General features: G+C 50.4%; 2 protein-coding genes and 1 pseudogene across 2 annotated transcripts in view; 2 read left to right on the top strand and 1 right to left on the bottom strand.

Annotated features, from left to right (window-relative positions):
* CLHC1 (clathrin heavy chain linker domain containing 1) overlaps positions 1–20,179 on the bottom strand; it is a 39,405-nt gene extending 19,226 nt beyond the window's left edge. Inside the window, exons 1-8 of the mRNA XM_083175209.1 lie at positions 19,769–20,179; positions 18,058–18,271; positions 17,757–17,944; positions 8,561–8,700; positions 5,783–5,984; positions 4,761–4,876; positions 3,629–3,713; positions 478–584 (exon numbers count right to left, since the gene is read on the bottom strand). Coding sequence (XP_083031335.1) covers positions 478–584; positions 3,629–3,713; positions 4,761–4,876; positions 5,783–5,984; positions 8,561–8,700; positions 17,757–17,944; positions 18,058–18,237 — 1,018 coding nt within the window. The 5' untranslated portion in view covers positions 18,238–18,271; positions 19,769–20,179. The remainder of the gene's footprint in view (positions 1–477; positions 585–3,628; positions 3,714–4,760; positions 4,877–5,782; positions 5,985–8,560; positions 8,701–17,756; positions 17,945–18,057; positions 18,272–19,768) is intronic.
* Positions 11,423–11,558, top strand: LOC146066059 (U2 spliceosomal RNA; annotated as a pseudogene).
* Positions 20,180–20,205: 26 nt separating the features above from the next.
* RPS27A (ribosomal protein S27a) lies at positions 20,206–25,702 on the top strand. Its single transcript, XM_083175210.1, has 6 exons — positions 20,206–20,318; positions 20,411–20,476; positions 22,938–22,992; positions 23,259–23,344; positions 24,289–24,420; positions 25,521–25,702. Exons 2-6 carry the CDS (start codon positions 20,429–20,431, stop codon positions 25,668–25,670), a joined length of 471 nt encoding a protein of 156 aa, XP_083031336.1. The 5' UTR covers positions 20,206–20,318; positions 20,411–20,428; the 3' UTR covers positions 25,671–25,702.
* Positions 25,703–26,671: the final 969 nt, after the last annotated feature.

Below are 26,671 nucleotides of genomic sequence, written 5' to 3'. Positions count from 1 at the left end.
CCATCTAAAGATTTCTCCTCTTTGCGGCCACATGTGAGGGGCTGTGTAAGTGTACATAGCCCCTCGCATGCTAGTGAGGGGCTGTGTAAGTGTACATAGCCCCTTGCATGCTAGTGAGGGGCTGTGTAAGTGTACATAGCCCCTCGCATGCTAGGGAGGGGATGTGTAAGTGTACATAGCCCCTCGCATGCTATAGAGGGGATGTGTAAGTGTACATAGCCCCTCGCATGCTATAGAGGGGATGTGTAAGTGTACATAGCCCCTCGCATGCTAGTGAGGGGATGTGTAAGTGTACATAGCCCCTCGCATGCTAGTGAGGGGATGTGTACACTAGTCTAGAGCATGTGTTTTTGTTTGTATTGTTTTATTGTACTAATGAGATTAAAGGTAAGGCGTATAATCCGCTACATAAAGTTTCTCCGCCGCCATCTTCCTGTTTCTCGCGCGGCTGCCGCATGAGGACCAGCGTTTCTTTACCTTTAAACCTCTCCATGGTATCTGTATTTCTGAGGATCCCTCTGGGGCTCTGCGCTGCAAAGATTGCGGCCGTCTTATACTGACCACTGACAAACAGCTCATTAAATCTGAGAGAGGAGACAGAACAACCTGAATGTCCAGCAGCTTAGAGCGTAACAATGGGATCATCTGCCACAAGGGCGTCACATTAATACGGCTAATCAGCTCGTTCTGCCACTGCAAGATTGTGTCTGGTCTGAAACAACTTTTCTAACTACCAAGAGAAAATCATTTGAATAAAGGACCATACACACTGGGCAATTATAAGCTGAAAGCATCAATCCCACCGTCTATGTGTCACACTGAATGCACAGGGGATCACACGTCTATGTGTCGCACTGAGTGCTCAGGGGAACACACCGTCTATGTGTCGCACTGAGTGCACAGGGGATCACACTGTCTATGTGTCGCATTGAGTGCACAGGGGATCACACCGTCTGTGTGTAGCACTGAGTGCACAGAGAACACACCGTCTATGTGTCGCACTGGAAGGGGGAACTCACCATCTATGTGTCGCACTGAGTGCACAGGGGATCACACCGTCTGTGTCGCACTGAGTGCACAGGGGATCACACGTCTATGTGTCGCACTGAGTGCACAGGGGAACACACCGTCTATGTATCGCACTGAGTGCACAGGGGATCCCACCATCTATGTGTCGCACTGAGTGAACAGGGGATCACACCGTCTGTGTTGCACTGAGTGCACAGGGGATCACACGTCTATGTGTCGCACTGAGTGCACAGGGGATCACACCGTCTATGTGTCGCACTGAGTGCACAGAGGTTCACACGTCTATGTGTCGCACTGAGTGAACAGGGGAGCACACCGTCTATGTGTCGCACTGAGTGCACAGGGGATCACACCGTCTATGTGTCGCACTGAGTGCACAGGGGATCACACGTCTATGTGTCGCACTGCGTGAACAGGGGATCACACCGTCTATGTGTCGCATTGAGTGCACAGGGGATCACACCGTCTGCGTCGCACTGAGTGCACAGGGGATCACACGTCTATGTGTCGCACTAAGTGAACAGGGGATCACACCGTATGTGTCGCACTGAGTGCACAGGGGATCACACCGTCTATGTGTCGCACTGAGTGAACAGGGGATCACACCATCTATGTGTCGCACTGAGTGCACAGGGGATCACACTGTCTATGTGTTGCACTGAGTGCACAGGGGATCACACCGTCTATGTGTCGCACTGAGTGCACAGGGGATCACACTGTCTATGTGGAAGGTTTGAGTGGTGCACCTTGGGGTGCCTTCCTGCGCTCTGTTACACCTAGCCTTGAGGAAGTGTGCTGGGGATTTCAGCAGTATTTATATAAATATCACATACACTGTTGGTTTAATTAATAAATAATGGGTTTATTGAAATCCTCCAAAGCTTAAAACATAGTTTGGGACAATTGGTCCGTGCATTTACATCTATATCATAGTGGAGCAATGTATATGCAATACAATACAGATATCATTAAAAAACAAATGTTAATAAGAAATGAGCTGTGGATAAAAGGTTGTTATATACAGTATAAATAATGGACACAGTATCTGTATAAAATGGTAAAATGACCTAGTACCGGTACACATTCCACAGTGGGGATGGGGTGGGGTAGGGGTGACTTACAAGGACTAACATAGACTAACACGGTCTTTGTGGTACCGGTGGAATGTATCAATATACATGTGCCGTATGCTGTGGCTTCTGTGTTAGTCTATGTTAGTCCTTGTAAGTCACCCCTACCCCCTATACATTGCTCCACTATGATATAGATGTAAATGCACGGACCAATTGTCCCAAACTATGTTTTAAGCTTTGGAGGATTTCAATAAACCCATTATTTATTAATTGAACCAACAGTGTATGTGATATTTATATAAATACTGCTGAAATCCCCAGCACACTTCCTCAAGGCTAGGTGTAACAGAGCGCAGGAAGGCACCCCAAGGTGCACCACTCAAACCTTCCACTCTCTAAAGAGGTATTTTGTAGTATATCTCCAACACCCCGCAGCCGACAAACCTCAGCCAAGTCTACAGCGCAGCCACCCCAAAACACCCCCTGCACGCCACACACTGTCTATGTGTCGCACTGAGTGAACAGGGGATCACACCGTCTTTGTCGCACTGAGTGCACAGGGGATCACACCGTCTATGTGTCGCACTGAGTGCACAGGGGATCACACTGTCTATGTGTCACACTGAGTGCACATGGGATCACACCGTCTGTGTCGCACTGAGTACACAGGGGATCACACCGTCTGTGTCGCACTGAGTGCACAGGGAATCACACCGTCTATGTGTCGCACTGAGTGCACAGGGGAACACACCGTCTATGCGTCACACTGAGTGCACAGGGGATAACACCATCTATGAGCCGCACTGAATGAACAGGGGATCACACCATCTATGTGTCACACTGAGTGAAATCACACCGTCTATGTGTTGCACTGAGTGCACAGGGGAACACACCATCTATGTGTCGCACTGAGTGAACAGGGGATCACACCATCTATGCGTCGCACTGAGTGAACAGGGGATCACACCATCTATGCGTCGCACTGAGTGAACAGGGGATCACACCATCTATGTGTCACACTGAGTGAACAGGGGATCAAACCGTCTATGTGTCGCACTGAGTGCACAGGGGATCACACCGACTATGTGTCGCACTGAGAGGAAGGGGGAACTCACCTTCTATGTGTCGCACTGAGACGAAGGGGGATCACACTGTCTATGTGTCGCACTAAGTGCACAGGGGATCACACCGTCTATGTGTCGCACTCAGAGGAACGGGGATCATACCGTCTATGTTTTGCACTGAGTGAACAGGGGATCATTCCGTCTATGTGTCGCACTGAGTGCACAGGGGATCACCCCATCTATGTGTCGCACTAAGTGAACACGGGATCACACATCTATGTGTCACACTGAGTGCACAGGGGATCACACCGTCTATGTGTCACACTCAGAGGAACGGGGATCATACCATCTATGTGTCCTGTTGAGTGTACAGCTAAGTGAGGACACATCACCACATGATTTACCAGGTGCCATATTGCATGCAGTTTGGGAATCCTGTACTAGGAATGACAAAAAAATTACCTTTCAACGTATTCTAGCACAGATTCAGCTTCTAAGACCTTGCTTGGATCCAGATCATCGAATGCACTGGAGGAAGATGTGTCATCTGTTGGGCAAGAAAGGGCATTGAGTTGGTAACTATGTCTCTCTATGACTGCTTAGAATCAGATTGATATCACACATATAATAATACGGTGTTTGGAAGATGACTGCTATACTGTAGGTCTGTGTGTGCAGGGATCTTCTCTATGCACATGTAGGCTGTAATGTGTTGTGGAAGGAATCTGGACACCCTGTCTGTGGGCCAAGCAGCAGGATGGTCCTGTCGTCCAGCTCTGAAATATTCCTTTGTGCATGAAGTATGGAAGATCCCACTATTACTATAGGCAAGGCTGAACACAGGGCCTGATTCACTGCTGTGGGGAAGTATGTAGACGTCGTACCTGCTGGAATTTGTATTGGGATGCCCACTGGGCTTGTCTCAGATCTGCCCCTTGTGTGCAAAGACGCAGGCATTGGATGTCCGTGAAGTATGGCCATCAAAAGAAGACAGAGCTATGGTAACTTATAAGGGGGTAGTAATCACAAGATATGCCCCCCCCCCAAAAAAAACACCTGTGTCTCATTCACTGCTCCCCTGTTTCCTCCAAAAATCCTCACTGCAACCACTGCAGCACATTCGCAGTGAGACATATACAAATGCGCAGTAGAAAAAAAAACATTTGCTGACATTGCGCGCGTCTATGAACCAGGCGCACACTAATACATAAGGTCACAGGTCACCCTAACTTTAGCCAGTTGTTTTTCTTTAAGACATAGGGGGGAGGGGGGGGGGGGTTATTCAATCTGTGATTCTGACAGTTGGAATTCTGGGCAGTTTTTGCTCAGCACGACTGTAACTTGACAGCCGGAATTCAATGTTCAGGCTGTCGACTGTCAGAAAGTGGGCGAGTTGGCTAAAATGGGCGCGGATTGACGAAAATGTCCGTGAATTCAACAATCTGCTGCCATTTCCAAACAAAACAGATCCCACTTGTTTCAGATCTGTTTTGTAGAATTCTGCCTTCGATGTCGGAAACCGCAGCATCGGATTGATGGCTGAGAGTGAATACCCCACTTACACAGGTTTGATATAATGTGGGAGACTAAATACCTCTCATTTCATGTTCTTTGGCCATCGTGTGACCTAACGTCTCGTAGAGTGTCATACTTTTATCAGACCTCGACCAGGACAGTATTGTATCCGCAATTACTCGTTTCTTCCTGTAGCTACAAGGAAAGGAGAAAATCACAAATGTATGAATGTGGAACACTATATAACTATATAGACAGAATGATAAATCTTTGTAGGCCAGCTTTAAATATAAAAAAAATCATTAACAACTGGGCAATTTAAAGTAATGATTTAAAAATGAGCTCACACACTGATGTTTTACCCAAATCTGCCTCTGCCCTTCTGTGTCACCGAGCCATGGCAAGGGTTAACACAGGGGGGAGTCACATGACACCAGTAGCACCAAGAGGGGGGAGCGGGAACTTTTTATAAGGGCCCGGGTCTAATGGAGGAAGTCAGGGTCCGTTTCAGAGAGAGAGATAACTGCCACTGCAGCAGCCTCTCTCTCCTGCTATGCTGGCACCTGTATACACATGATATTTGGCCCTGTCCAGAGATGGTGGGGACCAGACAGTTCTTCTGCACTTCTCTCTATGGGAAGAGGCAGAGTAAGTACAGTATATAGGATTAGTGATAAATTATCAAAAATTACAATTTTTTTTTCTTAAAAATGGTTGATGGTTAATGGTAGAACTTCTTTAAACAATACAGATACAAAGACCATATACTGTATTTTGTTTCCAATGCATGAAATACATGAAAATGGTAATATTACTTTTTGAATGTATAATATATAAGCAAACTTTATTATTGATCTATTAAGAAAATCTATTTTTTATTTTAATGATTGTTCACATAATCTTATATACTGTATATACCTGTAAGGACCATATAAAGCAGCTGTAATCTTACACGCATATACAGAATATATATATATATAAAATATTATTATATGAAATGGGTCATCTGACGTATGCAGGTATTTGTCTACCCAGTAATGTGACTGTAACGAGCACCCATGACCCATGCTACAGGTGACGGCACTTGTGAAATGGGAATACCTGTCCATTAATGATCTGTTGAGTGATTCTGCCTCCTCCTTGTCCTGTACAGCGAGGATGAGCGTTAGATCCAGTTCTTGCTTCCTCTGTATCGGGACATATTTAGCTTCCATGTCCCTGTGTAATGTCTGCCTCCTGTCTTCTAAGTGCTGCTGGTGTTTTATAAGAGCATCAATATTGAGAGAGTCTTCGATTGTCATACCTGTAAGGTGGAACCACTGGTCATATTATATCGGTGCCTGGGGGACACAGGTCATATTATAGCGGTGCCTGGGGGACACAGGTCATATTATAGCGGTGCCTGGGGGACACAGGTCATATTATAGGGGTGCCTGGGGGACACAGGTCATATTATAGCGGTGCCTGGGGGACACAGGTCATATTATAGCGGTGCCTGGGGGACACAGGTCATATTATAGGGGTGCCTGGGGGACACAGGTCATATTATAGCGGTGCCTGGGGAACACATGTCATATTATAGGGGTGCCTGGGGGACACAGGTCATATTATAGCGGTGCCTGGGGGACACAGGTCATATTATAGCGGTGCCTGGGGGACACAGGTCATATTATAGGGGTGCCTGGGGGACACAGGTCATATTATAGCGGTGCCTGGGGGACACAGGTCATATTATAGCGGTGCCTGGGGGACACAGGTCATATTATAGGGGTGCCTGGGGGACACAGGTCATATTATAGCGGTGCCTGGGGGACACAGGTCATATTATAGCGGTGCCTGGGGGACACAGGTCATATTATAGCGGTGCCTGGGGGACACAGGTCATATTATAGCGGTGCCTGGGGGACACTGGTCATATTATAGCGGTGCCTGGGGGACACAGGTCATATTATAGCGGTGCCCGGGGGACACAGGTCATATTATAGCGGTGCCCGGGGGACACAGGTCATATTATAGCGGTGCCCGGGGGACACAGGTCATATTATAGCGGTGCCCGGGGGACACAGGTCATATTATAGCGGTGCCTGGGGGACACAGGTCATATTATAGCGGTGCCTGGGGGACACAGGTCATATTATAGCGGTGCCTGGGGGACACAGGTCATATTATAGCGGTGCCTGGGGGACACAGGTCATATTATAGCGGTGCCTGGGGGACACAGGTCATATTATAGCGGTGCCTGGGGGACACAGGTCATATTATAGCGGTGCCTGGGGGACACAGGTCATATTATAGCGGTGCCTGGGGGACACAGGTCATATTATAGCGGTGCCTGGGGGACACTGGTCATATTATAGCGGTGCCTGGGGGACACTGGTCATATTATAGCGGTGCCTGGGGGACACAGGTCATATTATAGCGGTGCCCGGGGGACACAGGTCATATTATAGCGGTGCCTGGGGACACAGGTCATATTATAGCAGTGCCCGGGGGACACTGGTCATATTATAGCGGTGCCTGGGGACACAGGTCATATTATAGCAGTGCCCGGGGGACACAGGTCATATTATAGCGGTGCCCGGGGGACACAGGTCATATTATAGCGGTGCCTGGGGGACACAGGTCATATTATAGCGGTGCCCGGGGGACACAGGTCATATTATAGCGGTGCCCGGGGGACACAGGTCATATTATAGCGGTGCCCGGGGGACACAGGTCATATTATAGCGGTGCCTGGGGGACACAGGTCATATTATAGCGGTGCCCGGGGGACACAGGTCATATTATAGCGGTGCCTGGGGGACACAGGTCATATTATAGCGGTGCCTGGGGGACACAGGTCATATTATAGCGGTGCCTGGGGGACACAGGTCATATTATAGCAGTGCCTGGGGGACACTGGTCATATTATAGCGGTGCCTGGGGGACACAGGTCATATTATAGCGGTGCCCGGGGGACACAGGTCATATTATAGCGGTGCCTGGGGGACACAGGTTATATTATAGCGGTGCCTGGGGGACAAAGGTCATATTATAGCGGTGCCTGGGGGACACAGGTCATATTATAGCGGTGCCTGGGGGACACAGGTCATATTATAGGGGTGCCTGGGGGACACAGGTCATATTATAGCGGTGCCTGGGGGACACAGGTCATATTATAGCGGTGCCTGGGGGACACTTGTGTGACCCTCTATGAGCAGGCTTACACTACACTATTTGGAGATACGTCTGCAATGTAAAGTGCTCGAAGAGAAGCTGGAAAATCTGTCACACTGCGAGGCTGAACGTCACATTAGTTAGATCCAGTCTCCATCGTTACACACATTCCCATTTCATGAGATTCAGTATAAATATATGCAATGTACTTTCACTTTGAGCTGTGACCGTTTTTACTTCCCTTTGAGCTGTGACAGTTTTTCGCTTTTTGTTACGACATCTTTTAGCACACAAAGGAGAAATATGGTCTGTCGAGTGGCCTCCAGTGGTACTTCAACTCATAGAGGTGAGGAGTTGTCAGATTATATATATATATATATATATATATATAAATAAAATAATTTAGAATGAAACCTGATCTCATCTAAAATAAGCCCCCTCTACCCCATTATCTCATTGTAATAATCTCACTCTGCTACACTAAGCCAGTCTGTACTCCATACACCATCGTTCCACCCAACTTCTCCCACGGCCAGTCCATGACATCGCTTTACTGTCACGAGGACCCTTCACAATCAGATCTGATGCAGGTGACTGACTACACGGAGGAAGTGTTCATTCTAGCCCCCTGCACCTTGTAAGATCCTCGCAGTACCGCCTTCCTGCCTGCGGTGTCAAACGTTGATCGTTGAGGCTGACTAGAAGGACGGACTGAAGACATACCTGGGATCAGTGCTGAGGGGTTTATAGGTCTTAGTGGGGGTCCTGTCTTCTCTATTGGAGGGGTCTTTGTTCTCTTCTCATCCAGTAATTTCTGTAACTGACGTTCAATTCTGTCAGAATCCTTATTAATGATGTCAATTCTACAATGTGAGATACATACATCAGGAGAGATTCCGTGTGAGATACATACATCAGGAGAGATTCCGTGTGAGATACATACATCAGGAGAGATTCCGTGTGAGATACATACATCAGGAGAGATTCCGTGTGAGATCATTATATACAGCCAGAAGGGGGAAATATACCACATCACATGGGATGTTGCTATAGGCAACCAGTCAGATATGATCTTCTATGTTCTAGAAGGTGCTAAATAAAGAAGTAGATTCTGATTGGTTCTCCACAGCAACATCCCATGTGACATAGACCTCCCAGCTTAGTACACTTTCCCCTACAGTATATGTCTGCGTTGATATCCGGATTGCTCACAGACAATGTCCAGGTCGACATCAAAAGGTCGACATTGACAAACGGACAATATGCACAAGTAAAAGGTTGATATAGCAATAGCCAACATATTTAAGTCAACAGGAGTTTTGTGAGATTTTTGGGACTTTTTCATTCTTTACCATCCACCTGGACTCTGATTGGGAACAGTCCGCATGGGGAGCAAAGCCAGCCATGGGAGGGAGAGCGGTACAATAACTGGGGATCCATCTGCTCCGGTGTCCACAATGACAGAAAAAACCTTCACTAGGGGAAGTCATGTGACATCAGCTCCGCCCCCTATCAGCCTGATCCTATCACAGCCGCAGAGTAAAGGCCCCCATACATTAGTCCGACTTGTCCTAGGGACAAGTCGGACCTGATTTCCCCTGCAGCTCCCCGGGAGGGGGAAGCACGATTAGGCACTTGATGTGCCAAGGTTTGCATATGATAAATCGCATGGATTTATCATATGCAGTCCCCGGGAAGCTGCAGGGGGAGGGAGCTGTGCGGGGGACGGCAGCGGGATGCCGTCTAATTGAGAGCCGAGCAGGGAGAGGCTACATAGGGACCCGGGCAGGAGGAAGCTGTGTTGCGGTGGGGTGACAGCGGGAGGGGAGCAGGGAGAACTTGGTGACATGACGCTGGCTGCCGGGCAGCGCCGCAGCGGCGGGAGCCGGGAGGAACAGATAACTTGAAAAAAAAAAAAACGCCCATAGAGATGACTAGCAAGCCAATCAATGGCTTGCTAGTCAACTCTATGGGCTTTTTTTTTTTTTTTTTAAGTTATCTGTTTCTCCCGGCTCCCACCGCTGCGGCGCTGCCCGGCAGCCAGCATCATGTCATCAAGTTCTCAACTTTCCCTGCTCGCCTCCCGCTGTCACCCCACCGCAACACAGCTTCCTCCAGCCCGGCGCCATATGCAGCCTCCCCCTGCTTGGCTCTCTATAGCCGGCATCCCCCGCCCGCTGCTGTCCCCCTGCACGGCTCCCTGGGTGGGCTGCACATAAGATTTGGCAAATCTTATGTGCAGCCCGTCCGACCCCGATGCGCACAGGACCGCGCATCGGATCGGAGGGGATGTCTACAAGTGCGATTTGGGCCGATTTCACTGCCCAATTCATCCGAATCGGGTGCAATCATTCCCATATTGCATAGTGTATGGGGGCCTTAAGTCCTGGGCTACACACAGACTGCACACACTGGGGAATCATTACATGGTGAGCGGCTGTTATCTGGGAGTGTCAGGTAATAAGCAGGCGTGGCCAGGTGTGTGAGGGGAAGTCATGTGACATCAGCTCCACCCCCAATCAGCCTGATTCTATCACAGCTGCTGAAGTCCTGGGCTACACACAGACTGCACACACTGGGGAATCATTACATGGTGAGCGGCTGTTATCTGGGAGTATCAGGTAATACACAGGCGTGGCCAGGTGTGTGAGGGGAAGTCATGTGATGTCAGCTCCGCCCCCGATCAGCCTGATCCTATCACAGCCGCTGAGTAAGTCCTGGGCTACACACACACTGCACACACTGGGGAATCATTACATGGTGAGCGGCTGTTGTCTGGGAGTGTCAGGTAATATGCAGGCGTGGCCAGGTGTGTGAGGGGAAGTCATGTGACATCAGCTCCACCCCCGATCAGCCTGATTCTATCACAGCCGCTGAGTAAGTCCTGGGCTACGCACAGACTGCACACACAGGGGAATCATTACATGGGGAGCGGCTGTTATCTGGGAGTGTCAGGTAATACGCAGGCGTGGCCAGGTGTGTGAGGGGAAGTCATGTGACATCAGCTCCACCCCCGATCAGCCTGATTCTATCACAGCCGCTGAGTAAGTCCTGGGCTACACACAGACTGCACACACTGGGGAATCATTACATGGTGAGCGGCTGTTATCTGGGAGTGTCAGGTAATATGCAGGCGTGGCCAGGTGTGTGAGGGGAAGTCATGTGACATCAGCTCCGCCCCCGATCAGCCTGATTCTATCACAGCCGCTGAGTAAGTCCTGGGCTACGCACAGACTGGGGAATCATTACATGGTGAGCGACTGTTATCTGGGAGTGTCAGGTAATACCCAGGCGTGGCCAGGTGTGTTATGTTAAACCTGACCTGCCATGATGCAATATGGGAGCTTGTTTTAGGACAATGACAAAGTTTGTGGCCATGAAAGCAGCCCAATGCCTGATAACAATTCAATGTGAATCAATGGGAGCATTATTAGACATGTTGGTAAAGTTGATGGAAATATGAACATTATTGGTCATTAATTCAGTGGTGCCTGACATATTCCTGTGGGCCCAGTAACCAGATCTCATATATTAATGATTCTCAGTCAGTATCACAAGAGTGCAGCATCAGTAATAACGGCGGGAATCGCTTCTCGGCCTTTTGGCTAAGATCAAGTGTAGTATCTGTTCTTATCAGTGGGTATGGACTGGCCTCTGGCAGAGAATAGAGAAAGGTGGGACTGAGTAGCTGCTCTGATGGGCGGAGGGTGTGGGACCCCTCTGTTTTTTCCCGGGAGCAGTGAAAAGTCTCACTAAGTATCTTCACCTCTGCCTTTGGTAGGAGGTGTTGTTTCCGTAAATCCACTGGTAAGAGGGGGGGAGAAACACTGGGCCTAGTAGATTGACTCTCTTGACGGGGTTCGTAGCCCCCGAAGGATGAGTCAGCGAAAGGCTCAGTCTAGTATCCATTCCCAGGGAGCGGAAAAAAGCTGAGACCGAGTAGATTGGTCCAGGTTGGCTAACCACCAGCCTGGGCACAGCGAAAAGCTCAGCCTAGTATCTTAACCCTGGGAGCGGAGAAACACTGGGACTGAGTAGATTGCTCTTCCGAGGGGGGTGCAGCCCCTAAGGGAGTCTTTCGAAAAGCCCAGTGGAGTACCCATTCCCATGCCGGGGGCTGGAAAATGCCTGCTGGTGAGACAGAGAAAAGCTTGGTCGGACGCTGAAGGGTCGGCTGCCTGGAGCCCGAGGCTGCACTGTGCCCCCGGGGAAACTCGGGGGTGCCTGATTTGCACTGGTGATGTCCAGCACCATGCACTGAATGGCACACACACTGCGCACTTCCCTCTAGGTTAGGCTACACGTCCTTACCTCGTCCTTTTGGATGGGGTAGGACAATTTTTTACATCCCCACCCCGGCCTTCTGGCTAGGGCCTCTTTTATTTATTTCTTTGATTTGCACTTTTGAGCACTTCACGTTTTTCGTTAGTTTGTCACGTTTTTTTGATTTGGGTAGTGCGGCTGTCCCTAACAGGCCTTCCGTTCCCCAAACGTGGCTGGGACTCTTCACCTTTTGGGGAGAGTCCCGGTCCCCTCGAGGGCAACCCCGAGCCGCAAGGCGGAGGGAAGCCTAAGCGGGTCTCTCCAAACCTTCGGGTGCGGAGGACCCACCGTCCAAAACCCTTCCGGGGGTGGAGGAAAAGCGGGTCTCTCTGAGCTTCGGCGAAGAGGACCCACCGATCCCTTTTTTCCCTTCCTTGGCCTTATGGTTGAGGGGGGTTAGGGGAACCATGGGGCCTTTCTCCTTTGGGAGAGGGCCCACACGTTCGTACGGCTGCCCCCTTTGCACGTGTTTAGGCACAGCACTGGTGGTGGTGGGAGCACACCTCGGGCTCCCTGAGTTTCTTCAAACTCATCAGTAATAACGGCGGGTAGGTAACACACCCGGCTGCCAGCATCAGTAATAATGGCGGGTAGGTAACACACCCGGCTGCCAGCATCAGTAATAATGGCGGGTAGATAACACACCCGGCTGCCAGCATCAGTAATAACGGCGGGTAGGTAACACACCCGGCTGCCAGCATCAGTAATAACGGCGGGTAGGTAACACACCCGGCTGCCAGCATCAGTAATAACGGCGGGTAGGTAACACACCCGGCTGCCAGCATCAGTAATAACGGCGGGTAGGTAACACACCCGACTGCCAGCATCAGTAATAACGGCGGGTAGATAACACACCCGGCTGCCAGCATCAGTAATAACGGCGGGTAGGTAACACACCCGGCTGCCAGCATCAGTAATAACGGCGGGTAGGTAACACACCCGGCTGCCAGCATCAGTAATAACGGCGAGTAGGTAACACACCCGGCTGCCAGCATCAGTAATAACGGCGAGTAGGTAACACACCAGGCTGCCAGCATCAGTAATAACGGCGGGTAGGTAACACACCCGGCTGCCAGCATCAGTAATAACGGCGGGTAGATAACACACCTGGCTGCCAGCATCAGTAATTACGGCGGGTAGATAACACACCAGGCTGCCAGCATCAGTAATAACGGCGGGTAGGTAACACACCCGGCTGCCAGCATCAGTAATAACGGCGAGTAGGTAACACACCAGGCTGCCAGCATCAGTAATAACGGCGGGTAGGTAACACACCCGGCTGCCAGCATCAGTAATAACGGTGGGTAGGTAACACACCCGGCTGCCAGCATCAGTAATAACGGCGAGTAGGTAACACACCAGGCTGCCAGCATCAGTAATAACGGCGGGTAGGTAACACACCCGGCTGCCAGCATCAGTAATAACGGCGGGTAGATAACGCACCCGGCTGCCAGCATCATTAATAACGGTGGGTAGGTAACACACCCAGCTGCCAGCATCAGTAATAACGGTGGGTAGATAACGCACCCGGCTGCCAGCATCATTAATAACGGTGGGTAGGTAACACACCCGGCTGCCAGCATCAGTAATAACGGCGGGTAGGTAACACACCCGGCTGCCAGCATCAGTAATAACGGTGGGTAGGTAACACACCCGGCTGCCAGCATCAGTAATAACGGCGAGTAGGTAACACACCCGGCTGCCAGCATCAGTAATAACGGCGAGTAGGTAACACACCCGGCTGCCAGCATCATTAATAACGGTGGGTAGGTAACACACCCGGCTGCCAGCATCAGTAATAACGGCGGGTAGGTAACACACCCGGCTGCCAGCATCAGTAATAATGGTGGGTAGGTAACACACCCGGCTGCCAGCATGAGTAATAACGGCGGGTAGATAACACACCCGGCTGCCAGCATCAGTAATAACGGCGGGTAGATAACGCACCCGGCTGCCAGCATCAGTAATAATGGCGGGTAGGTAACACACCCGGCTGCCAGCATCAGTAATAACGGCGGGTAGGTAACACACCCGGCTGCCAGCATCAGTAATAACGGCGAGTAGGTAACACACCCGGCTGCCAGCATCAGTAATAACGGCGGGTAGGTAACACACCCGGCTGCCAGCATCAGTAATAACGGTGGGTAGGTAACACACCCGGCTGCCAGCATCAGTAATAACGGTGGGTAGGTAACACACCCGGGTGCCAGCATCAGTAATAACGGACGGTGGGTAGGTAACACACCCGGGTGCCAGCATCAGTAATAACGGTGGGTAGGTAACGCACCCGGCTGCCAGCATCAGTAATAACGGTGGGTAGGTAACACACCCGGCTGCCAGCATCATTAATAACGGTGGGTAGGTAACGCACCCGGCTGCCAGCATCAGTAATAACGGCGAGTAGGTAACACACCAGGCTGCCAGCATCAGTAATAACGGCGGGTAGGTAACACACCCGGCTGCCAGCATCAGTAATAACGGCGGGTAGATAACACACCCGGCTGCCAGCATCAGTAATAACGGCGGGTAGATAACAAACCCGGCTGCCAGCATCAGTAATAACGGCGGGTAGATAACACACCCGGCTGCCAGCATCAGTAATAACGGCGGGTAGATAACACACCCGGCTGACAGCATCAGTAATAACGGCGGGTAGGTAACACACCCGGCTGCCAGCATCAGTAATAACGGCGGGTAGGTAACACACCCGGCTGCCAGCATCAGTAATAATGGCGGGTAGGTAACACACCCGGCTGCCAGCATCAGTAATAACGGCGGGTAGGTAACACAACCGGCTGCCAGCATCAGTAATAACGGCGGGTAGATAACACACCCGGCTGCCAGCATCAGTAATAACGGCGGGTAGACAACACACCCGGCTGCCAGCATCAGTAATAACGGCGGGTAGGTAACACACCCGGCTGCCAGCATCAGTAATAACGGCGGGTAGGTAACACACCCGGCTGCCAGCATCAGTAATAATGGCGGGTAGGTAACACACCCGGCTGCCAGCATCAGTAATAACGGCGTGTAGGTAACACACCCGGCTGCCAGCATCAGTAATAACGGCGGGTAGGTAACACACCCGGCTGCAGCATCAGTAATAACGGCGGGTAGATAACACACCCGGCTGCCAGCATCAGTAATAACGGCGGGTAGATAACAAACCCGGCTGCCAGCATCAGTAATAACGGCGGGTAGGTAACACACCCGGCTGCCAGCATCAGTAATAACGGCGGGTAGATAACGCACCCGGCTGCCAGCATCATTAATAACGGTGGGTAGGTAACACACCCGGCTGCCAGCATCAGTAATAACGGCGGGTAGGTAACACACCCGGCTGCCAGCATCAGTAATAATGGTGGGTAGGTAACACACCCGGCTGCCAGCATCAGTAATAACGGCGGGTAGGTAACACACCCGGCTGCCAGCATCAGTAATAACGGCGGGTAGGTAACACACCCGGGCGGCCAGCATCAGTAATAACGGTGGGTAGGTAACACACCCGGGTGCCAGCATCAGTAATAACGGTGGGTAGGTAACGCACCCGGCTGCCAGCATCAGTAATAACGGTGGGTAGGTAACACACTCGGCTGCCAGCATCAGTAATAACGGCGGGTAGGTAACACACCCGGCTGCCAGCATCAGTAATAACGGTGGGTAGGTAACACACCCGGGTGCCAGCATCAGTAATAACGGTGGGTAGGTAACGCACCCGGCTGCCAGCATCATTAATAACGGTGGGTAGGTAACACACCCGGCTGCCAGCATCAGTAATAACGGTGGGTAGGTAACACACTCGGCTGCCAGCATCAGTAATAACGGCGGGTAGGTAACACACCCGGCTGCCAGCATCGGTAATAACGGCGGGTAGGTAACACACCCGGCTGCCAGCATCAGTAATAACGGCGGGTAGGTAACGCACCCGGCTGCCAGCATCAGTAATAACGGCGGGTAGGTAACACACTCGGCTGCCAGCATCAGTAATAACGGTGGGTAGGTAACGCACCCGGCTGCCAGCATCAGTAATAACGGTGGGTAGTTAACACACTCGGCTGCCAGCATCAGTAATAACGGCGGGTAGGTAACGCACCCGGGTGCCAGCATCAGTAATAACGGCGGGTAGATAACACACCCGGCTGCCAGCATCATTAATAACGGTGGGTAGGTAACGCACCCGGCTGCCAGCATCAGTAATAACGGCGAGTAGGTAACACACCAAGCTGCCAGCATCAGTAATAATGGCGGGTAGGTAACACACCCGGCTGCCAGCATCAGTAATAACGGCGGGTAGGTAACGCACCCGGCTGCCAGCATCAGTAATAATGGTGGGTAGGTAACACACCCGGCTGCCAGCATCAGTAATAACGGCGGGTAGGTAACACACCCGGGCGGCCAGCATCAGTAATAACGGTGGGTAGGTAACACACCCGGGTGCCAGCATCAGTAATAACGGTGGGTAGGTAACGCACCCGGCTGCCAGCATCAGTAATAACGGTGGGTAGGTAACACACCCGGCTGCCAGCATCATTAATAACGGTGGGTAGGTAACGCACCCGGCTGCCAGCATCAGTAATAACGGCGAGTAGGTAACACACCAAGCTGCCAGCATCAGTAATAATGGCGGGTAGGTAACACACCTGGCTGCCAGCATCAGTAATAACGGCGGGTAGGTAACGCACCCGGCTGCCAGCATCAGTAATAACGGCGGGTAGGTAACACACCCGGCTGCCAGCATCAGTAATAACGGCAGGTAGGTAACACACCCGGCTGCCAGCATCAGTAATAACGGCGGGTAGGTAACACACCCGGCTGCCAGCATCAGTAATAACGGCGGGTAGATAACACACCCAGCTGCCAGCATCAGTAATAACGGCGGGTAGATAACACACCCGGCTGCCAGCATCAGTAATAACGGCGGGTAGGTAACACACCCGGCTGCCAGCATCAGTAATAACGGCGGGTTGATAACACACCCGGCTGCCAGCATCAGTAATAACGGCGGGTAGGTAACACACCCGGCTGCCAGCATCAGTAATAACGGCGGGTAGATAACACACCCGGCTGCCAGCATCAGTAATAATGGCAGGTAGGTAACACACCCGGGTGCCAGCATCAGTAATAACGGCGGGTAGGTAACACACCCGGCTGCCAGCATCAGTAATAACGGCGGGTAGGTAACACACCCGGCTGCCAGCATCAGTAATAACGGCGGGTAGATAACACACCCGGCTGCCAGCATCAGTAATAATGGCGGGTAGGTAACACACCAGGCTGCCAGCATGAGTAATAACGGCGGGTAGGTAACACACCCGGCTGCCAGCATCAGTAATATCGGCGGGTAGGTAACACACCCGGCTGCCAGCATCAATAATAACGGCGGGTAGGTAACACACCCGGCTGCCAGCATCAGTAATAACGGCGGGTAGGTAACACACCCGGCTGCCAGCATCGATAATAACGGCGGGTAGGTAACACACCCGGCTGCCAGCATCAGTAATAACGGCGGCTAGGTAACACACCCGGGTGCCAGCATCAGTAATAATGGCGGGTAGATAACACATTGTCATGAATCATCGCCCAATCTCGCTAGCACCTGTCTGTTAGCTCCGCTGCTCTTTTTCTGTGGTACATGAGTGTTGTGGGTTCAGATGCCAATTTCTTTAGCTTGGCACGAAGATGGGTGGCATCCATTGCTCCCTGTTTGATGGCATCAATAAACTCATCATATTCTTTCTTGATTGAAGTAAGTAGCTCTTTATAGTCAGTGCAATACTCAATCACCTGGAAAAGGAACATGTTTTACATTTTAAATGGACATTTAAATTCAAATTTAAAGTAAAACATTTCCGTTTTAAAAATAAATAGATGTGCTAATACAGTATAATGCAGGTCACCTTATCGAAGACTTGTCCATAGATAATACACTGTTGCTCTGCATCAAACTGTCCGGCATCCGACAGCTTCTCTACCTCCGTGTCTATGAATTCTTCAATGCTGATCAGGAACCTCCTGTCGGTGGCGCTAGGGATGGGCGGGAGAACGGGAGTTCTTGCTTTTCCAGGTAAAGGCATCATAGTTACAGAGGATAGATCAGATCCGTCTTCACACCTAGGGTAAGAACATATACATTGCACACCGATTCTTGAAATAAATATTAGCTTTGCCACCTCATCTTATATCATGTCCCGTATTCAATATGCCGGCTGTTCACCCTATTCAATATTACGGGGGAACCCTCGCTGTTAGATGATGGTGAGGATTCCCCCAAACAGCAAGGCTGCATTTAGCCACGAGCCTCGCTGTTTATGCGGCTGTTTCCACATTGCTGCGAAAACCAGCATCGTGGAATCGGCGTGTGCAGGGGGGGTCAGTTGAACACTGACTGTGCGAGCTGTGATAGCTAGCAGTCAGCACTCGCTGTCACAGCTCGCAAAAGTAAATGAATATACCCAAAAGTATTCTAAGTATGGGAACTATCTCTTATATATTTAGCCAGATCTGTCACTCATCCCCTGTGTGTATAACGTTCCCGCCCAGCGGGATACACAAACCCGCCCACCCTAGGAAAAAGACCAATGTTCTATGAGTATAACGTTCCCGCCCAGCGGGATACACAAACCCGCCCCACCAAGGGAAAAGACCAGTGTTCTACACACCACCACCCCCTTGACATCACCTCCCCCCGCCCAGCCAGGGCTACAGTACACGTCCACCATCCACCATGGTGTAGGTGAGCGGCAAACCCCCCCCCCCCCCCCTGGACCCCTGCGACCCCCCCCTCCCACGATTCGCGGCCCCCCCGCGCACGATTCGCAAACCCCCCTCCCGCCATTCACGGCACCCCCCAGCCTCCCATGATTCGCATGCCCCCCTCCCGCGATTTGTGGACCCCCGCCCCCTCCCGTGATTCGCGGACTTCCCTCCCACGATTCACCACCCCTCCCGCAATTCACGGCACCCCCCTGCGCCACCCCTCCCGCGATTCGTGCCCACCCCCCCACGATTTGCAGATCCCCGCCCCCACCCGCTATTCGCAGATCCCCGCGCCCCCCCTCCCGCAATTTGCAGACTCCCCTTCCGGCAATTCCCCCCCCCCCCCAGATAACAGAATATCAGGCGGCACTCCGACGACTTGAAAAAAAGGTACTTGTGTATTATCTGTGCGCCCGATTTTTTAATCGCATGCCACTACTTAAGGCATGCGATGCGATTTTTCATTGTAAAGACCCGATTTTTTATTGTATAGTCACCCATGGGTGATTTCATACCCCCACTATCCAACTACGCATGGAGCTGATTTTATATAGTGTGGCGAGCGCAGCGAACCACCGAGCCCCGCAAGGGTACGCGGATTACTTTACATGTATTCTGCGTCCGCTCGCCACGCTTCGGGTTCGGTGGCTTGTTGCGCTCGCCACACGATATAAACTCAACTCCATGCGTAGTTGGATAGTGGGGGTATGAAATCACCTATGGGTGACTACACAATTAAAAATCGGGTCTTTACAATGAAAAATCGCATCGCATGAATTGTATGCCACTATATTGCATGTGATGCGATGCAATGAAAAAATGTCAGATAGAGGAGGGAGACGTGGTACACACCTGGGGGCTCCTAACTGGCATCCGGCCACGGTCCCTGTCGCATCATCAGGGATCTGGGGACACCAATCTGTTGCTATGGTGGATGCCAGGGGGCGTGGCTCACTGAGAACATGGTTTCCAGGGATTCTGGGAAATGTAGTTCGCGCTAGCGGCGTTACTCTGCCCCTACTACCCCCTGTACCCCTCAGGCCGGCGCCCCGTGTACTCAGCCCAGCACCGGTCCTATAACCGGGCCCCTTCCCATCTGTAATCCAGCGGCAACACCTAGATACTACAAGTCCCAGTAGGCACCGCGCGGCTCAGGCCCCCGTGCAGAGCTGGGGCAGCTGTCCCGGGTGCTGGGCACAGGGAGCGGGCGGCGGGGAACACGTATGTGCATGTGCGCGGGTTACATGTTCCCGGCAATGTGACACATGCTGACAGGCAGCGGCGTCCATCAGTCAGGCACCGCCCCGGACAGCCCGCCCCGCCCACTGCCCTGCCCCGCAGCCTGAGAAACCCCGCAGCCGCCGGAAGAGGCCCTCTCTCTAGGATCCGCCATTGGCAGGAGGTGAGTGTGGCGCCGCCGCTCCCGGGTACCGGGGCATATAGCGGGGAATTCCCGCGGTACCGGCGTGTCTGACCCGCTCCTCTCACCCGCAGGGATCCGCCGCCGCCATCATGCAGATCTTCGTGAAGACGCTGACGGGGAAGACCATCACCCTCGAGGTGTGTGATCCGCCCGGGCCCCGCTCCACGTGTGCCCGGAGGTGGCCTCTGTGTCCTGCGTGACCCATCCACGCGTCCCCCCGGCTCTCCTTTGTGCTGGGTGGGGGAGCTGCCAGTGTGCTGGGGGAGCTGCCAGTGTGCTGGGGGAGCTGCCATGGCAGGCCAGGTGTTACGGCTCGGCCTGTGTGATGCAGCGGCTGAGATTTCCCTGATGCCTGGTCTGCATTGTGCTGCATACTCCAGTTCTCTACCCCTGTGTGTGCTGCATACTCCAGTCCTCTACCCCTGTGTGTGCTGCATACTCCAGTCCTCTACCCCTGTGTGTGCTGCATACTCCAGTCCTCTACCCCTGTGTGTGCTGCATACTCCAGTCCTCTACCCCTGTGTGTGCTGCATACTCCAGTCCTCTACCCCTGTGTGTGCTGCATACTCCAGTCCTCTACCCCTGTGTGTGCTGCATACTCCAGTCCTCTACCCCTGTGTGTGCTGCATACTCCAGTCCTCTACCCCTGTGTGTGCTGCATACTCCAGTCCTCTACCCCTGTGTGTGCTGCATACTCCAGTCCTCTACCCCTGTGTGTGCTGCTGTACACCCCTTCCATCCTCACTTCTTTCCTTCAGACCTCCTTGCCTGCACCTCATGCCTCCTGTCTGTCGCCCCCTCCCTGTAGCCCAGGGGTGCTCAAACTCTTTGCTCTGGGACCCAATCAGACCATAAATATTATTACAGGACCCCAGCAAGTTAGCACAGAATGGTTGCCACCTGTGTGCATGGATGCACCAAACTATGCAAGACGTCTGGAGTAAAAGACAATGCAACTCATTTTCAGACTCCATGGCTCACTGACTGAGATCAGAGAAGCAATCAGCCTGACTGCAACATGGAGTTGTGACCCACTTTGGGGTCAGGACCCACAGATTTGAGAACCGTTGCTTTAGACCAGGGGTGGCCAAACCTGTCCTCAAGATCTACCAATGGTGCATGTTTTCCAGGCAACCTGTGGCTCTATAGTAGGAAGGAATGCAGCAGGTTTGAAATCTGACATAGTATTGACTACAGCTGTGCACCAGCTAGGTGATATGGAAAACATGGACCGTTGGTAGATCTCGAGGACCGGTTTGGCCACCCCTGCTTTAGACTGTAAAGACCCTCTTCCCTCCTACTCTCAAAGCCCTCCTCTTGCATTTCCATTACAGCTCTATCACACACAGGACTCGTCCCTGGTGATTTGGACTGAGCCCCATATGTAACCTAGATGTAGTTTTCCATCAGAGATTAGACAGCTGACTACACCTTGCCTTCCCCAACCATGGCCAAATGCACAGTGCCGATGGTGTCTCGTGACAATATTCTTACCTGTACGGTGTATTTGGCCGGACATCGCTCTCACTTGCTGTGTACACTCAGGGCGATTTCTGCCTAACCTTTTAGGCGATTTTGACAACTTAGTCAAAATCACCTGGAAGAATTGCCCTGTGTGTACACTGCTTTACTCGCCTATCTATACTCGATCTCTTCTCACTTGTTCATTCATACCCCTTTTCCACTAGCCTAAATATCCTGTTTTTTTTTTTTTTGCACTGAAGAGCGCAAAACTTGGGATTTTAGGCAGGTGGAAACGCTCCCAGTTGAAAATTACCCAGGTCGTGAGACTCAGCATTTCTATCCAGGTAGCAGCCAGGGTTGAACACTGGTTCAGTCTGGGTCAGTGTCGATGCGACCTGGGTCCCGTTCACTACAATGCAAAAGCCGGAGCTGGGAGATGCTCTCATCTACCAGCGCCGTCCCCAACCCACCTCCCAGATGACATCACCCACCTGGCATTCTGCAGGATGGGGACTTTAGTGTGAATGGATTCGCTAGCCGGGTATAAAATTCTGGGTGCGAACTGGCTTGATGGAAAAGGGGCATCATTTTGACCTCTGACACCCTGCCCCTGGTAACATGCACACTGCTCCACTGCTTACATACATCTCTGCTGTATTGTGTACTAAGAATTGTGCAGCTAATTGTTACCTGTGCTCTGGTTTTTAGTTCAGTTACTGTTATGTTTTGTATTCTTGTAATGTGACCTGTGTATGGTGCTGCGAACCACTTATGACGCCCTAGCATGTGTTTGTTACATACTCCACGCATATGTTTGCTACATTTTACATTCATACATGTACTAATGGCATGTGTTCTACCTAATCCAGTCATACACATGTACTGGTACATACTCTACATGTGCTGTACAGATGGCATGCATGCCTCATATTTGGATCTTGCATCCAGCCCAGGCGTGCATGCTATCTATGCCATCGTACATGCCCTGAAGAGATGGTATGCGTGACACACAGATCTGCAATTGCAGATCTATAATGTGATAGTATGTAATAAAGAACAGCCAGATGTGCTGATAAAAGCTGTATGTACAGTCGTTAGATTTATGTAGCTATAAAACCCTTTTTCCTTTTCTAGGTTGAGCCGTCTGATACTATTGAAAATGTCAAGGCTAAGATCCAGGATAAGGAAGGTGGGTTCTAGTACTGCTGTATTCTTGTGGTCACATGGTCATGTCTGACCACTCGTTGGTTACTACGTAAGAGCAAGCAAACTTGTGCTGTATGTCTTAGCGTTGTTTATAAGTGGATGTCGACAGTCTTAAGACGCTGAAGTGATGTCATTGTAGTACCACAGGCTGTCACCATGGTTTATTGCTATGAACCGTTAATGTACAAATGATCCCACATAAGACAAGCGGTGGCTCCATGGTGACCTTATGATGTGTTGTTCCTGCAGGTATTCCTCCTGACCAGCAGAGGTTGATCTTTGCCGGCAAGCAGTTGGAAGATGGCCGCACACTCTCTGATTACAACATCCAGAAGGTGGGTCTTTCCTGACAACACACAACTGTTCTGTTGCTTGTTCAGTAGTTATTTTATGATGCTACTGTTAGCTGCCGGTTCAACTCAATGCAATGTATCATGCGTTTGATTGGAAATTAACTTTATTGCTGTTCATTTCACACAAAGACCCCAACAATTGTTGGGACATAATTTTTTTTTTTTTTGGCCTTACACGCCTAATGAATGGGATATGGTCAGTAGGACGACGTGGGGTGTTTACTTTTTGTTTTTGAGCCGAATTGTGCCGACAGGCAATATTTCATGCCCCACCATCCACTAGGGGTGGTGTGAGAATAAAATAGTGTGCCTAGCGTAGCGACACTCCGTGCCCAAAGCATCGCGAGTGCAGCGGTGCCCATTTTGTGGTTAATTGAACTGACCCCTTAATTTGTTAAAGAACTAGATGAATATTCTATTTATGTACCAAAAAAACCTATTGACCCCTTCGGTACATCCAATGCTTTTCTTATAGCTTCCAACAGCCTTCTAACTATTCTGACATCGTTCCAACATATTTTGAGGGGGCTCAGATTGCCTAGTGCACTTCTCACTGGCTATGCATTAACACCGCCATGGCTGCAAATTCCTGCTAACAACTGAATTGGTCGCATGAATATAAGTCACGATGTGTGAGTTTGCGCTTCCAAACTCTTGCAGAACTGAATCTGACCCCTAAACTAATTAAACTCTCCACCTAAAATTAAACTATCGGTCTGAGACTTTACATTGAGTTTACACTATTTACCTCTTATGGAGGTATTTTTTTTCCATTTAAATACCATTTGCCATGCAAATGTGACAGATCTGTAATATAACTTTTGACCCTGACCCTTTAATAGCTGATTTTGGTGTGGGAATGAGTGACCTGTCCACTTAAATAGTTGTGACCTGGCTTAACCCATTGTTTGTTTTTTTGGTTGAAGGAGTCCACCCTGCACTTGGTGCTGAGGCTCCGTGGTGGTGCTAAGAAGAGGAAGAAGAAGTCTTACACCACACCCAAGAAGAACAAGCATAAGAGAAAGAAGGTCAAGCTCGCTGTGCTGAAGTATTACAAGGTAAAGACATTGGACTTGTGCTGCCGTATTCAGGTCACTCTGGGCTTTTTGGTTACTTCTGGATTGCAGACTATCATCCATCCAGTGTTCTCTTTAAGAAATGTATTGCAGGACTTTCATAGTCCCTTCCCTAGCGGGTCATACTAAGCCATTGAGAGAAAAAGTACCAAACAGCTAATGTACCTAACATACCATTTGGGAGCTGGTACTTTATCTCCATCAATTATCTATTGCCAAAGCTGGCCATACATCTACAGATTGTCAGATCTGGCTGTTTGGAACAAGCACCTCCTAATATTTGAATGGCAGTTTTCCAGCATTTCCAAGCAAATGGTCAACTGTCTCATTCATTACTAGAGCCGGCCTAGTCTTTGCAGGGGCCGGCGAAGTATCTTCAGCCCCGGCCGGCTCCCGCCAGGGGCACACGAGTGAGACCCTTGCAGCCGCGAAGTGGAGACGGGCAGGGAGAACGCTGCCCAGCCGCCGTGATACTGGGATGGGCGTGCGTCCCAATCCTTATAGCCAGCGCTCGCCAGAGGAGAGGATCTGGCAGCCACCGGAATTGAAAGAGGCCGGCCCCATCTGTATGGCAAGCAATAGTGTGTAGTCCACATAGTCTAATTTACCTTCCCGACTGGTATTTGGTCATTTGAGGTTCGGACACCTGAGGGGGCGAACCCAAATAGCCAGTCTCACTATTGGACATTTTGGCAGCGCACTCAGTGATGTTTTGGCTACTTCACGTGGCAAACCTGGTGCAATAAGTAGCTGGCAGTCCTGCTCGATCATAGGGACAATGGAATAGCTCATGGTAGGTTTACAAACAACTGAATCTCCTCTGTCTCTTCAGATTTATAGGAGGTAACTGACAAATAAGGGCCCTGTTTGGAATAGAACACATGACCCCTGTGCTGACCACTGTTACTCCAAATGGAAAACATTTCTAAACGTTTAACATTGTGCTGGCATTGAAATGTGTTGCGCAGGAAGCAAATTCATAGGCTGTATATTAATGCGCAACAGCTTACGTGTGCTTAGACATACAGTAAGTGTAGCATGTGTGTATTTTTATTGTAATAACGGTCTATGTATTGTTGTAGGTCGATGAGAATGGTAAAATTCACCGCCTGAGGCGTGAGTGCCCATCGGACGAGTGCGGCGCTGGAGTCTTCATGGCCAGCCACTTTGATAGACATTACTGTGGAAAGTGCTGTCTGACATACTGCTTCAATAAGCCTGAGGACAAATAAATGTACATGTGTTAATAAAAAGTCCAACCATGGTTCTGGGTGTTCTTGTGTTTATGTAAAGGCTCAGGTTTGAGAACTTCTCTAACACTTTCCTCTGGGACATATATTGGGCTCCTGGTGCTGTAGCTGCTGTAACCAGGCTTCTCAGTAGCCATCACTACAATTTATATTTGTGAAAAGCCTGAGAAATGCTTCTGGCCGTAGTCTCCTATAGATGTCTAGTGTCCATAAGTGTGTCTCTGGAACACTGCCATCTGTTAGCAGCGAGTGAAACTAAATCTCTCACACCTGCAGAGGCAATCACAGGGTAGCTTTCGAAGCATTTGCTTTGAGCGGGTTTGCTAGTATTTAATGTTGCTGTTGGAATATGCACTTTGCATTGGGCGGAATAGCTTCTGTCTCAGAACAGCACTTGGACCGGATTATCTATATGTAGCTGCAGTGACACCGCATAACTAACATTTGTGGCCAAAGAACCTCCCATGTACGTTAGGTTTCCTGGAAGCCGTATGACTTGTCATGACCAGCCTAAATAGTCTGCAGTATCATGTTGTATAATGTGCCCAAAGTGGTCTGCAGTAATGGTGTGTACACAAGGTGAGATTCCCTTGCTATTCGAGTGCTATGCAATCTTTGCTAAGCTTTTACATACAATCCGCATTAGATTTGCACTATATAGTCACTGCTGCCCTGTCTATCAGTTTTGATTTGTGCTGTCACAGCAGGAGCACAAGGTAAAAAACCAGTGCGATCTGCATGCGATTTTTGACTATATAGTAAAAATCTCATGCTGGATTGTCCAGTGTGTACACAGCATAATTAGACTACACAGGGTGCACAGTAACCAGAACAGAATTGTAAACAAGTAATGCTACAATTCTTGGTACACAATACAGCTGGGAATTCAGATGGATCTACTGAGGTTACTAAAGCCCAGTACACGCTATAGGATCCATGACACTGACAATACTGTGAATGATACTGAGCATACACATAGATTG

Source organism: Crinia signifera, chromosome 3, assembly GCF_055691185.1.
Source record: "Crinia signifera chromosome 3, ASM5569118v1, whole genome shotgun sequence".
In the NCBI taxonomy this organism is placed as follows: Eukaryota; Metazoa; Chordata; class Amphibia; order Anura; family Myobatrachidae; genus Crinia; species Crinia signifera.
Note: the sequence above shows the minus strand (reverse complement) of the source record. Positions and strands in the feature narration are given on the sequence as shown.

What these genes read in the sequence shown, in the direction of transcription:
- RPS27A (XM_083175210.1), top strand. Translation starts at nt 20,429, where the DNA reads ATGCAGATCTTCGTGAAGACGCTGACGGGGAAGACCATCACCCTCGAG. An exon ending in TAAGATCCAGGATAAGGAAG is followed by an intron (nt 22,993 to 23,258) that starts GTGGGTTCTAGT and finishes TTGTTCCTGCAG; the next exon opens with GTATTCCTCCTGACCAGCAG. An exon ending in CTGATTACAACATCCAGAAG is followed by an intron (nt 23,345 to 24,288) that starts GTGGGTCTTTCC and finishes TTTTGGTTGAAG; the next exon opens with GAGTCCACCCTGCACTTGGT.